A 14753-nucleotide genomic window follows, 5' to 3' on the forward strand; every position below is an offset into this window, starting at 1 on the left:
CCCCCCCCCCCCCCTCCCCCCCCCACACACACACACACCTCAACCCACGCTGCAGTGGGGCAAAAAGCATCACTTAGCAGCCACTTAGCTGTCATAGCTATATTCTACTCTACACACACAGCCTTCTGGGAAATCTAACCTGTATTACTGTGCGTGTGTGTTGATGACAGGTGTTGTAAGTGGTGCAGCAATTAACCCGTCAACCAAACAACGGCTCGTTGAATCCCAGGTTTTCTAGATCTAGGAAGCCCTCGGTCTTAATCACGGTTTGTGGGTTGCTAGACACTCCATATACCCAAATGTACGCGCACAAGGACCATCCAGGATCTGGCCCAGAAAAGATGCCTGTCAAGTGCAAAGAGGATCATCGAGGACCCCACTCACCCTGGCCACAGACCAGGAGTTTTCCCTCCTCCCCTCTGGAAGGAGGCACTGCAGTCTGAGAGCAAGGAACGCAAGGTTCAAGAACAGCTTCGTTCCCGCTGCTGTCACTAAAAAAAAACACTAAAACAGCCCAATCAATCTGACTACTATTCTGATTACTATTCAAAGTATTACATTTGAAATGCACCTTAGTCCCTTTTCTGACTGCACCTTATTCTCTACTGTGCTTTTTTTTTTAAAATATGGATATTTATACTTTTTCCCAACTGTATGTATCTAAATAATTATATTTTTCAGGTTTTTATTAACTTTCTATTTATCCCTCTACATGCTCTACACACCCACATAAGCATTTATAGGTATTATGACATTTCATTCATATAACTAATACCTTGACTGTTTTTTAATTGTTTCTGTGCTGGATTTTTTTTAAACTGCTAACCTTGCATGTGTACTGTGGTATGACAATAAAGAAATCTGGAATCTTGAAGCACTGAAAAAGAGTGAGTACGTCTTTCATAACATGTCTTCTTAACTGGTTTGTGGACAACATTCAATCCAACCACTTTGGCCATCACACCTTTTTGTTTTCCTGTTCTTTAGGCAGAGCGATAATTCACGCTATGTCACGTGGACTCACCCAGCATCTGCCCAGCCAGCACCCTGCCGTTCTCCCCGATCACGGCCCCCCTGGCGTGCCTCTCGCTGGCGTACTGGATGAAGGCGTAGCCCTTGTGCACCGAGCAGCCCAGCACCCGGCCATACTTGGAGAAGATGCTCTCCACGTCCGACTTTTTCACCACCGCTGTGTTCAGGTTGCCGATAAACACCCGGGAGTTGATCGACTTTGGGTCTGTCTTGTTGGTCACATTGCTGGTCTGGACCTTCAGCGACATGCTGGGGAGGCGGGCGAAGGAAGCGACTGACAAATGGATGGATTGGGAGGGAGAGACGCAGAGAGATGGGGATCTAAAGAGAATAAAAGAGAACAGATAAACTGGTATTAGTGACAAAACATGCTGGGAAACGCGGGCCTCTCAGCTGATTGGTTCAGAATCTACTCCACATGACGACGTTTTGTATGAACCTGTCATTGATTTTGAATTGGAGGGATTTTAATTGCCATTTTACTGATTAAAAGGTTTATTCTGTACAGAACACATGTGGTGTGGCTGATAGTTGCGTTCAGATTTTAGAGAGACTAAATCTACATCTCACCTACATTGTGTTGTCAATTAAAATCAGCAACAGATACATGTAGAGGATTATGAGAGCTACTCTGTATTAATAAAAACAACTGGAGACTGTGTACAAGCTGATATTCAAAATTGCTAAATTAAGCACCAAAATTCCTTGTACATGTGTCTCATACCTGGCAAATAAAGCTGATTCTCTTTGATTTAAAGCGAGAGGGAAAAGAACAACAACAACCAAGTTTGCTCCGATTAGGAAAGCAGCAGACAAAATGCATGAAGACGACCTCAATCGATCACAGAGCAGGATTAGAAAACCAAATGTATGTAGTTCTTATCTCCATCCTCGCTGTGTGAGGACACGAACACAAGCTGAGAAGAGAGAAAAGCAGAGGGTAAGATGGAGGAGAGGAAGGGAGAGGAGGAAAGACTAGGGGCACTGGGAGGAAAGGGGAAACTAAGGAGGAGACAGGAGGAGATGAAGGCTTGGACAGGAGTAAGACAGATGAGAGGAGGAGCGAGGAAGAGCGAGGAGCAGGGATCAGCAGACAGGCGGCGGGGGTTTAAAAAATGTGGAGAGCATTAAGAGATGAGAGGATGGCAAAATAAAAATGAGAGGATGGAGGTATAGAAATAAACGTGGGTGCTGAGGAGCCGCCTCGTAAAAGGGTTCAGTTGGTATATCTAGCACATTTCTCTTACAGTGTGTGTGTGTGTGTGTGTGTGTGTGTGTGTGTGTGTGTGTGTGTGTGTGTGTGTGTGTGTGTGTGGCTTTTTTTCAATCATTGTCACTTTTTGACATTATCAACACTACATAACACTAATTTATTAACTTCTAGTTATACGGTTATATTTGGAATTTATGATCAATAAACCTCATTTATAGGAAATTATACCTAATGTTTGAGTTAGAAAAGCAGAAATTAGGAATTATTGAGACTAAAATGAAAGGAATGGATGTTGATGGATAATCACAGACTGGAATATGTCAACTTTTACTCAATAATATTTCAAAAACACTTCAATGTTTTTTTCAAATGCTATAAAATTGAATAAGACGCCCCAAAATTAATGAAAGTAGAGATTTGTCCTTCCCAAAGAGCGTTGTGTGGAACCAATCATGTTATTTTGGGGAATTAAAAAGAACGCTGAAATAGGAAAACGGGTCAATTTGACCCAAGGACACCACGAGGGTTAAGAATGACTTCAGTGCTTAACTCCAAGTCTTCCAGATTCGCAGCTGATTGAAGAGACCGCTGCTCGCCAGCAGCAGCCATCTTCTTTGTTTTCAAGTAGCAGAAAATTTACATTCGCAACTCTGCCGTCATCACGTTAAGCCCGCCCACCGAATCTATACACGGTTTGATTGGCCTGCAGAATTTGGTTTTTGAAATTACATTTCCTGCCGCTAGAGTGTGTCTAGATGTCTGCACGGCAGAACGAAGCAGCAAGAGTGAGGCGAGGAACCCAATACCCAGATGAAGACCTTTGCTACCTTCTTCACCGACTAGTGTAAAGCTCAGGGGGATTACTGTAGTGCATGCGTTACTCAAAACGTGTTACATAACTGCTTCATTTCTTTTTTTTAAGATTATTTTCTCGGGGGTTTTACATTTTCTTTAAATTTTAATCTGTTTATTTATCCCCTGAAATTACAATTTACACTCTGTGTCCACACTTTGTTAGTTTACACACAGTCCTGAACCCCCCCCCCACACACACACACACACACACACACACACACACACACACACACAGGATCTATACATGCACTAATGGAGAGATGTCAGAGTGAGTGGGCTGCCAGCTGAACCAGCGCCCTGAGCAGTCGGGGGGGGGGGGGGGGGGGGGGGGGGGGGGGGGGGGGGGGGGGGGGGGGGGGTACAGTGCCTTGCTGTACAGCACCTGGCAGTGCCCAGGAGATGAAGTGGCATCTCTCCAGCCACCATTCTACACTCCGTACTTTTTTGGTCCATATGGGGACTTGAACCAGTGACCCTCCGGTTCCCAACCCAACTCCCTCCCGAATGAGCAACTACCACCCCAATTAATGAATTGTTAAGGGAATTATTAGTGAATAGGAATAGTGGATAGACAGAAAATTGGGGGAGAGATGGGGGGTGACATGCAGCCAAGGGCCGCAGGTTAGGCTCAAACCCGGGCCGCTGCAGGACTCAGCCAACATGAGGCTTACTGGGTGAGCTAGAGGTCATTTCTACTCGGCGTTCAGATGTAAACCGGCCATTTACAGAAAGCTGAGAGTCGAGTAATGAGTCACCTAAACTACAGCTGTGGGAGTGAAGTGTGACAGATGAGTCAGCAGAGAAGAAATGGAACAACTTGTGGTTTGCTCGGTTCGTCACCAATGACGTGAACGGACTCTTAGGGAAAATCATTTCTGAGAATAAATCACATCAAGTTAAATATTTAATCCCATCTATCTCTATAAGCCTTTCTACACCAAATCCAAAACTTTCGTATTTCGACGCGTTGCTTTAGCCATACAGAATATATTGGATCTTCTGGCAATGCCGTGTTAGGCTGCTTTCCTCTTTCTCTCCATCTTTCTGTCTCTCGCTCTCTCATTAGAAATATTCAGCAGCGAGTGAGTCTAGGTTCCCCGAGAGAAGATATGTTTATAATTCAGCACTGCTGAGTGCATGAGTGTGTAAAAAAAATCTTGCTTTCAGACCTGCATCTTAAAAAGAGTTCAAAAAGGTCAAAAAGTGAGGTTAAAGAAACTTTCTGTGTGTCTGTGTGTCTGTGTGTGTGTCTGTGTGTGTGTGTGTGTGTGTGTGTGTGTGTGTGTGTAAGATTTGATGATGTCTGGTCTTTTCTACCTGACCTTCCCAGTGACAGAGTCCTCTTAAACCTGAATGGTCAAATTCGACCAAATCAAATTGAGCTTTGCCCCGAGGGACCTGTGTGTGGGTTTGTTTCAGAGATCCACATTTAGTGGACAACAGAATAGTGTTGATCAAGCAAATCCAATGTGTGTGTTTGTGTGTGTGACTGTGTGTGTGTGTGTGTGTGTGTGAGAGAGAAATAATGACTAAAGGTTTGTGTGAATGTTTCCAATCGCTGTTTGTGTGCACAGTAAGAAGTCATTTGCTAAGGAACAGACTTACATGGTTTTTTAAATGTATGCAAATATACACACAGAAAGTTGCAGGCTGGCATTCTCGAGTTTCTGCATGAGAAGTAGTTACTGCATTGTATCATGACACACACACAGTGTTGTGACAGGAAGTGAGTTTGTCTACATCTACATGTGTGTACATCACATACACTCTGCTACATTTACTGTTGAAGCGTTGACTGATCACAACCAATATTTTACCTTTTTAAAACCCTTCAACGGTATTCTTTGAAGAAATCTCACAATTCCTTTTTCTGTACAATCTGTACTTATACCGTGGTCTGGGTAAATACTCCATTCTGATTGGCTGCAGGGTGTCCACAAAAAAAAGTCTTATAGGACACCTTCCAACTATCAAAAGGAGTTAGCGCCACAGGATGGCGCTAACACTGAAGCTGCAAGAAGTAAGTTCCACTGCCCCTCCGAACTGACTTTGTTTCACAGCGAATATAATGAACAACAGGCTCGTTCTAGGTGAACCCCGCCCGCCCGTAAAGTGGTCAAGGCGGCAGCAGCTGGGGGCGGTGACTAAAATCTGCCGTCAAGTCGGACAGCTCCAGCCGTTTCCTGCAGCTTTCAGGCTAAACGGAAGTCACAGAAACACTCACATCCTGTTAGGACTGATTCCAATGTAATAAAATGTAATCGGACCCATATATCAGCTTGTACACAGTCTCCAGTTGTTTTTATTAAGTCAGAGTAGCTGTAATAAATCAGTGTTGGGGAGTAATGGAATACGTGTACCAACGTAATCAGAATACAAGTTATGAGCAACTGTGTTCATAGTTACAGTTACAATTTAAATATGTGGTGTTTAGAATACAGTTACATTGTTGAAATCAATGGATTACATGACGATACGTCTCTGTTTCACAAGTTCATTAACTGTCTAAATAAATGAAGGCAACTCCATGCATTTCCCAGAAGCCCCAACATGAAAACAAAAAAAAAAGTTTTTTTTGTTATCACTGATAAAAGTAGAGATGAAGCCGAACCGGCACAACAGAGCCGGGGCAAGGATGCGTTTCTATCTTGGAAATTCAAACAGCTAATCACATTAAAGAAAGAACAGGGAGACAAGCTACAACTGTGCAGTGTAACCTCCGCTGACAGCAACCGACCTGCTTTTAATTAACAACATAATGTAGATGATCTGTAATTTGAACTGATTTAGTCTCTGACTTCTAAATCTAACCAGCCACACATGTGGTTTGTACAGAATAAGCCTTTAATTCAAAAATCAATTAAAAGTTTATATAAAACGTCATCACGTTGAGTCAGTTCGGAACCAATCAGCTGTTAGATCAGGCGCTTCTCTGGGGCATGCTCTGGGTCCGCCTGGGTCTTGAGAAGTCCGTGAAAAGCAGCCGCGCAGCCCGCATCTCAAACCTGCGGCCGCCTTGAGATTATCGTTGTCCACGCGTGCATGACGTCAGAGCAAGACGGGATCACGACGGACACAAATCTAACCGGCATGCGATGCGTTGGGCGGCGGTCACCGGTGATCGATTCTGAGCAGACCGGGCTCATCTGGAGCGAGCCTAATGGTTGTTCCAGGTGTTAGTTAAACCCTCAGCTGTAACCAGGCAAACTGAGTAATGTGTTGGCAAAGGACCATGGTATAAGCAGGTTTATGCTCCTTGAGGAATCCATTGTCAGGTCATAATGAACTTCAGCGGAGGCAGCCGTCCTCCATTGCCGTTCACTTATCACATAACATAACATAATGTCATCAATAATGACATAACTGACAATGGACACCTTGAAGGGCATTGACCTTTACATAACAGGCAACACAAAGAGGAATCCAAGCCACAGTATGAATAGGCTCTCTGTAATAACCAAGGTTCACACAAGTTAGTGTTCCTTGTTATCATCAGTATATTGAAATGCACAGATTACCATAAAAAAACTGCCTAAGATGGAAAAACAGGAAGAGAAAGAACAGGACTTACATGGTTTTTTAATCGCAAGCAAATAGAACAAATAAAAGTTGCAGGCTGGCATGTCTGGCATTTCTGCATGAGAAGTTGTTTCTGCATCGTTGCATCTCACAAACACACACACACACACACACACACACACACACAGTTGTGACAGAAGGTTCACTTCCATCTTCTGCACTAAAAGAGACTGTGTACCTGTGTACCAAAATGTTTGAGCCCAATGATCTCATTCTCTATGAGCAAATTAGCTTTAAAAGTCTTCTCCTTTCGGGTGTCATGGTTTGATGATACATGCATACATTAGCATAAAACAGGATAAAGCTTGTGAGCACTATAAATGAATCAGAGAGCCTACTTTATGGTTTTAATGCGTATTTTAGCTTTTCGACGCAGATGAGCTTCATAGCATCGTCATATTTTTATCCTCAATTACCACCAAGACTTGTAATTCCCAGAAAATCTCCTTGTAAAATAACATTTAAAGATGACTTGAAAGAAATGAGGGATGAAATATTATGTTCCAAACACATATACAAATATTCTAAATGTGGACTTCTATTCTTAATGCACTCATAAAACCTTATACTATTATTTGGAAGAAGAATTTGAAGGTTGGAAATGCCTTAAAAGGAAAAATGGCATCAGCCTAAAGTCTAAAGAGACCTTTCTTAAAGAAAAACATTCTTCGTGTATTTTTAGGAATGGTTTATAGTTTATAAATGCTTTAAAACACATTGCATTTATATTTTCTATTATTTATACAACAGCAAAACAAAACAAAAAACATATTTCTCTATTTATTTCCACATTTCCCTTCCGGTGACCATAAGATCCTCTGACCACTCCAATAGATATATTTTTTGGGGAAAAGTCCTGACTAGAAGCCCTACATATTCATATCTCATGTTTAAACATAAAATATGCCTTATGCTTCCTCCTTGCCTCATGGTCGGCCATGCTTGCAGAAAAAGGGGGCGTGGCTGTACTGCAGTCCCCTTTAGATGATGTGGAAAGCTGTGATTGGCTCATTGACACATGTCGTGTGGCTGATAGTGACGTTCAGATGTCAGAGAGAATAAATCAGATTAGGGATCATATGCAGTCTGTTTGGTAATTAAAATCAGCAACAGATCACATGCAGAGCATTATGAGAGCTAAACTGTCTTAATGAAAACAGCTGGAGACTTGTACAAGCTGATATATGGGTCTGAGAACTGATAATTGTATTCAATCAGGATGGGTACACAGTGTTTCTTTGACTTCCTGTTCAGCCTGAAGGCAACAGGCGTACTTGAATATTGCTTTTTTTTTAGATTTTTTAGCGGTGATCCAAAATGAAAATCTGTGGAATTTACCAAGCAAGCATAATGTATTTATATAGCACCTCAGACACCAGTCACAGAAAAAATACATTAACATGTTTAAGCAAAATTTAGCGGACTGTTTTTCTGCTAGTGTTGGAGATGTATTAACGAGTTTTATTTTCATTTTTCATATAAATTAGAAAATGTAATAGTAGTATTTAGCTTTTTTTACTTTGTATCTGTTAATATAGCCTTTAATTTAAATGCAAATGTATTAATCCTTATATAATAATTAAGTTATTCAGTGAATGTAATTAAACCGTAAAATTACATAGTATATATATTCTGGCGACACACTCCGTGCTCTCTATCCAACTCTATCTTTCTTAGATTTGGTGTAGGGTGATACCAAATCTACACTTTGTGTACCCTTTCCACTGGTTGTCCTGAAAGTTGTAACCGGACCTGATGCTCTGAGTCTGGGTGAAACCAAACAGGCCTCCATGTCCGTGCTGCTGAGGTGCCCTTGAGCAACTCAGCAAAACCCTGCCAGTTGAAGCAGACCTTGTCCAGCACAGATCAATGAAATCGACCAAAACCACACTACAGATAGTGTTCCGTGTGTGTGTGTGTGTGTGTGTGTGTGTGTTAGTGTAAGATTAGCATTCAAACAAATGACATCCATTAACATTTCCACCTTCTGAGTTCTGCTTTGAGAAGTGAAGTAGCAGCTTCATCGGCCGAGCTTTCCACTCAACTGAGCTTCATTTCCTGGTTTTCTTTGATTAAACCAAAATGACACACGTGCAGATAATCACACAGGAAGCACTGCTCTGGGATTCTGTGCCAGTAGAATAAGCAATTAAAGATGACACCACAGGGGACTGTGATTATACAGACGATACAAACGCTGTCTTCAGCCACTGTTAGAAATGCCACTACACATCACCACACATGAACAGAGTTAACATGACATAACATGAGAAAATTAGGAATTTATTTTTTAAATGTATGTCTAAACACTATAAGTTCTGACATTTGATCATTATTGTGTCAAACGTTTTTTTTTTTACTATTTTGAGGCAGAGAGGTATGATTGATTTTGCAATCCGACAATTTCTCTGAAACATTGGAAAACCTAGGAGACTGAATTAATTAAAAAAAAAATTGTCAATCAACAATTAAGCATTGTGTTCAGTGTCAAATGAAGCAAAGCAAACTCCAGTTCTGCCTTCACTTCAAACGTGCCTACACAGCAGTTCAGAAGTCAAACATTGCTGACTGGTCTCCAATTCATTGACAACAGGATGCAAGATTTTCCTACTGTACAAAAAGAACATATAGCATATAGCTTATGATTTTAAGAAACCCATCTGCCAAACATATTCAATGCCGAGCATGTCCCCTTTCTGGGGGACCATCACACTGATTAAGAAGAACACTCAAATGTTACAGAGAAGTGGAAAAGACGTTACTTCCCGTCTGTGCTGGAAGTAAAATAAAAAATAAAAAATAAGGCATTTGTCTGCAAATTAAATTATCAAGCTGTAAAGCTACATAACTTTTGCCTTTAAAAAAAATTAGGTTTGTAAAGTAAAAGATCAGACATGAACAAAGTGTGATACCTCAAACATTTGTTCAAAAAGCTACGAAAAGCTTAGCACTGTAATTTGTAAGCTTTCCACGTTTTATTTTGCTGTTTTCACTACGCTGTTTACCGCTGTATAAGAACGCAGCTGGACGCGCAGGGAGGTGGTCCGGGGAGGACGGCTGGACGGGAACACACGGGACGATCAAGCCAGGGAGCGGATTTGGCTTCCTGGGTAAAACTAAAGCCTTTCACCCAGGAAATGTGTGTTTCTTAGGAGTGTTTTAACACAATCTATTTCCTAATCTTAAAGGTGCACTGCAACACAAAACAGTTTTTACTTGCATTTTAGGTTAGGTCCATATGTGTCATGTGTTATGTCGTGAATGTGAAGATGAACTGCTACCTCCTCTGTCAGCTCTAGTCACTGAAAAGAAATAAGAGGGGAAACCAGGTTAATTACAAAAGCTGGTCAGTCTGACGTCATGTTGCCTGAGCTCATTAATATTCATGAGCTCATCTAGTTGCGCTGGGTAATGGATACTGATAGCCAGGCTCTCACTGGCAATCTGTTAGCCAATCAGAGTCAAGCAGCTTAGCTTGTTGAATATTAATGAGAGGTTGCACAAATCGAGCTGGGGCTTCCTTTAAGCAAGGTAACCGAGGCATTTCCTCCACAAAAAATGTGTTACATAGTCCACGGCAGAACTTCATACATTACAACAAAGGAATAAAATAAGGGTGGCAAAGCACATTTAATAAGTCATTTTGGTGCCTAATCGTAACTTTTGGCTCACAAAACGCTTATATTTTGTGGACTATATTTAAAGTGTAATGTGCGCAGCTCGCCGTGCATTGTAACCGGCTCAAAGTCACCTATTTCCGGGTGACTGATTCACCAACTACTGCTGACAAATTGGAGGTCCGTAGCCCGGGTCGTAAGCTCTGTAGCAGGTTAAACAACTAGCAACTGCAGCTCGGCATTATGGAGCTCGTAGCCGGCCCGGCATTATGTGATCACCTAGTTCTCCTAATCAGGTCTCCTAATTTTGTAGGATATCATACATTACATCAAGACATTTTCGTACAATATCATACGGACCTGTTCATTACAATGCGTTACAAACCTAGGATAACATATTCATCCAAAGGAGAGATTTGTCATTGTGCACTTACTGCAGCATGGCTGCATCTCTCTGTCATAAATTCTTTAGTAGGCGCATGTCTAATTTATGTAACTATGTGTGTTTTGCGTCTTCATTTACTGCCTGCTATAAGCCAGGTTTGATGTTTTAAAAGTGTGCATTTTGAAGTGGGCTGGATTCTACATCACAAGATCAATTATGCTGATTTGCATGGGTTTAGCATTGAAGTGCAGGTCCCAATAGGAGTTATTCAAAGCCGTTAGTTTGGATTCATGTCAGTCATCAAGTGCTGTGCCACATTATAACCCTCCAAAATAATCTTCACTTTCGGGCTCCAGGGAAATGCAGCTTTGACTCCCTTTTGTCAAAAAAACTTTTGCCTTGATGCTGTTGCTAAAGAGTGATAACTGAATTCTAATATCACTCTCACATATAATCCAGGCAGCAAGTTGATGCCTATTGTCTTGAAAATGTCAAAAGGCACATGTTGGAACCCACTTACTGTGGAGGAGGAGGGCGCGAAGGAAAGCTAGTTCACCATGAAAGCAATCTATATCACAACATTACAATAAACAATCACAAGATGGTAAAAATATTCAGTATTTGAATTCAAACTCTGGAGATACAGTAATGCTGCATATTACCAAACCGGAGGTGTCATCATGGAATAACTGTGCACGAGCGTCATGTTGGTCCTCATGTGTCATTACTAATGTCAGGCACGCAAATGTACCCTAATGACCAAGAATAACGGTAAAATATCTTTTGATTGCAAATTATTCCCCAACCAAATACTCATCATGTTCCTTAGTGAAGGCTCAGCAGGGAGAGGATAATTTGCAGTACATCATAAAAAGTCGACTTTTCAGACTGGAAGATGATAAGAGTGACTACGCCCTCAGCGAGAGAAGGTCATTCGAGCACAGAGGAGCTGGCCGGGAGAAACACTTCATAATAATAAATAGCACAGGCGAGAAGCAGCAGCTTTGGGATTAGTCAATTCCATGAAATGTGCGTTCAACACAAGGTGGTAATACTGTGATAGACAGAATCATTGGGAGCTTAAAGGAAATATTCCCATAGCCAATAACACTGATAGTATAGCACAGAGGCTCTTATATAACCGCATCCCGCGCTGACCTTTAAAACCATAAGATTGTCCTGCTCCACATCCCCAGAGGATTGCATTGAAGAGAGAACACAGTTTTCTTTATCTATAAGGGAGACCTGGCCTAACAATAAAAAAAGAAATGAGTGTAGACCTGGAAAGTGGCACTAAAGTGGCATTCTTACTGTCAGTCATCTAAAGTGATTAAAGAAATGGAACTAGAAAAGGGCCCTTATCATTAAAGTGCAGATCTCTGACAGGTGTGTGTCCTTCTCCTCTCCCAAACAAAGAAGAGTAGAACCTCTCTCAGTAGTCCCTCCCAGCTCTGTGTCAATTGAACGCCGTACGTCAAAACAGCCGCCCATATTTTTTATGTACAACCCCGACACCGGTTGTGACTTTGTTTTTCCCCCCTCGCTCCCTGCTTGTACATCCCAACTCCTGTAGTAGCTCCACAGTCAAGGTGGCATCAAAGATAACGAAATCAGTGATTTATTCATGTAGTGTTGTGCCGAACTTCAGTGGATCATAACATTAGGCTGTATACAAACGCGCCTTGTCATGCAGCCACGGATCACCTCAAAGACACAAACCAAGAAACCAGCCTAATGACAATATAAAGCAACCGAGCAAACCAATCAAAATCAAAGTATGCACAAATAGATCAGATAGCTTGTTTTACTGTGGCCATTCGCTTGAATTATTCTACAATTCAAAGAGGTTTTGGCTCACTGAAGACAGCCAAGACTAATGAACCTAAATGCAATTCACATTTTCTACATCCAAGTGGCCTCAGGCTTCAAGCCTCAGATCCTCAGGCAGAGTTCTTCTGATTGTTCCTATATCATCGTTCGTGATAATTTGCAACTCGGTACAGCAGGACGAGGTCAGCCAGTTGCATGTTGAGCTGGAGCAGCTTTCACTTGGATTCACCTCATCAGTGTTGTGTGTGAAAGGAAAACGTGTCCCAGCGCCTATTCAGAGCAATAGTACAGAGGAGGACTGATCTGAGCTGCCAAGAACATGGCCTTCACCCTGTTCAGTATGTGTGTGTGTGTGTGTGTGTGTGTGTGTGTGTGTGTGTGTGTGTGTGTGTGTGTGTGTGTGTGTGTGTGTGTGTGTGTGTGTGTGTGTGTGTGTGTGTGTGTGTGTGTGTGTGTGTGTGTGTGAGTGGGAGAGAGGAGGAAAGAAAGAGACAGACAGACAGAGACAGAGACGGAGAAGGAAACAGGGAGTCAATGTGTTTGGCAGAGATAACGAGACAGACCTGGACAAATGCAGTGCAACAAGGAAAACAATTTTCTTAAAGAAAATGAGAGAGAGAGAAAGAGAGAGAGACTGATTCAGAGTCACGGCGTAATTTGTTTTCAGTTGTCATGGTGTTTGTTGTAATAATATGTGTTGAATATCTGACCTTCAAGTAGACTGGCAATTATGAGTATTTCTCCACCGGTCTCTCTCAAACACACACACGTTTGTACTCGTATACTTGCGAGGACCCTCATTAACAAAAGACATTATGGACAGAATGTATCTAAAAGACCGGAGTTGCTTTTTAGGATTTGATATAATACTTGTCACGGTTCATTTTAACCCTCCTGTTGTCCTTGGGTCAAATTTCCCCCCGTTTAAAAATGTCTATATCAGAAAAACGGCATTCTTCTTTAACCAAATTCTCACAAAAAAGGTTGGATTCCATGCAACACTTTTTGCAGATATAATCACTTTCATTGAATTTCAACTAAAAATTGAAATGGTTTCAAATCAGCATCCTGACCAAACCCATCCACTCAACATACAGTACACTCCTCTGAATTATTAGTCAAAGTAATTCATAATTTCTGCTTTATTAACTCAAATACAATGGCTTGAGAACGTTTACACACCCATCGTAAAGAGGAATAAAAAAACATCTTTGGGAAATTGATCTTAATGCCTTAATTCACAAATATTGGAAAATCCAACCTTTTAAGGGCACCAATTGTCTTTGTGAATGAATGATGTATTGTAAATAAATAACTGTTCCTACAGGGAGCATGAGTATACACACTCCTATACGTTAAATCCCCATAGAGGCAGGCACATTGTTATTATTAAAGGCCGTTTATTTCATGGATCAGGGTACTATGCATCCTGATGAAGTCCCCTGACCCCCCATCATCACATTCCCTTCACCATACCTACAGACTGGCATGGTGTTATTTCAGGTCGCTTAATACCTTGTTTGATTTGCATTGAGAGATGATCTTATGGAGAGTTCCCCGTGCCAATCTCTATGTATGGTGAAGGGTATGTGATGATGGCGGGCTATTTTAATTCCAAAGACTAAACTCTTCAACTCTTTAACTCCAAAGACTTTGTACGTTTCAAATTGTTGTATATTTCATATTGTTCACATGTAGCTTACTAAAAACGTTGTACACATCTGCGAAGAAGTCTGTCCTGATTGTAATGCTCTTGTGGCTGAAAGGGAGCCAATCCCTGTTGTCAGGTTCCAAAATCTGATGGAAAACCCTAAACCAGAGGGGTGGAGGCTGTTGTAGCAGCAGACTGAAATTAATGAGTGAATGAATGAATGAAACTATGAAGCAAATTAATGATTTTGGAACTACCACATACTGTATATATAATGTTTCGACCATGAAGTGTATCTTTTCTAGCCTCTATCCCTAACCTAAACCTATTTATAACCTTGATGCTAAAACTCTTAAGACACCTGAAGGTGATGTCACAGTTGCCTTGCAACATTTGATGAATCTAGAGTTAGTTTTAGTGTTTTTCTCCAAAATTAATGTATATTTGCAGTAAAATCAGGTCATGCTGGAAGAGAGTGTGAAAGTGTGCATGTGAAATAATGCATATATATATTCATATCAAACATTCAACTTTCACCCTCTAACTCTCACACACACACACACACACACACACACACACACACACACACAC

The 14753-nt window shown here is 41.4% G+C and overlaps 1 protein-coding gene and 1 long non-coding RNA gene across 4 annotated transcripts in view; one reads left to right on the forward strand and one right to left on the reverse strand.

Annotated features, from left to right (window-relative positions):
- Positions 1 to 12493, forward strand: part of LOC117943842 — a 29348-nt gene extending 16855 nt beyond the window's left edge. Inside the window, exon 4 of the long non-coding RNA XR_004656446.1 lies at positions 12480 to 12493. This is a non-coding gene — a long non-coding RNA (uncharacterized LOC117943842). The remainder of the gene's footprint in view (positions 1 to 12479) is intronic.
- Positions 1 to 14753, reverse strand: part of raly (RALY heterogeneous nuclear ribonucleoprotein) — a 126798-nt gene that overhangs the window by 47366 nt on the left and 64679 nt on the right. For all 3 annotated transcript variants that reach the window (XM_034870214.1, XM_034870213.1, XM_034870215.1), the window contains one exon: positions 1025 to 1353. In XM_034870214.1, the coding sequence (XP_034726105.1) occupies positions 1025 to 1353 (329 nt within the window). The remainder of the gene's footprint in view (positions 1 to 1024; positions 1354 to 14753) is intronic.

The sequence above is a fragment of the Etheostoma cragini genome, chromosome 4 (genome assembly GCF_013103735.1).
Source record: "Etheostoma cragini isolate CJK2018 chromosome 4, CSU_Ecrag_1.0, whole genome shotgun sequence".
In the NCBI taxonomy this organism is placed as follows: domain Eukaryota; kingdom Metazoa; phylum Chordata; class Actinopteri; order Perciformes; family Percidae; genus Etheostoma; species Etheostoma cragini.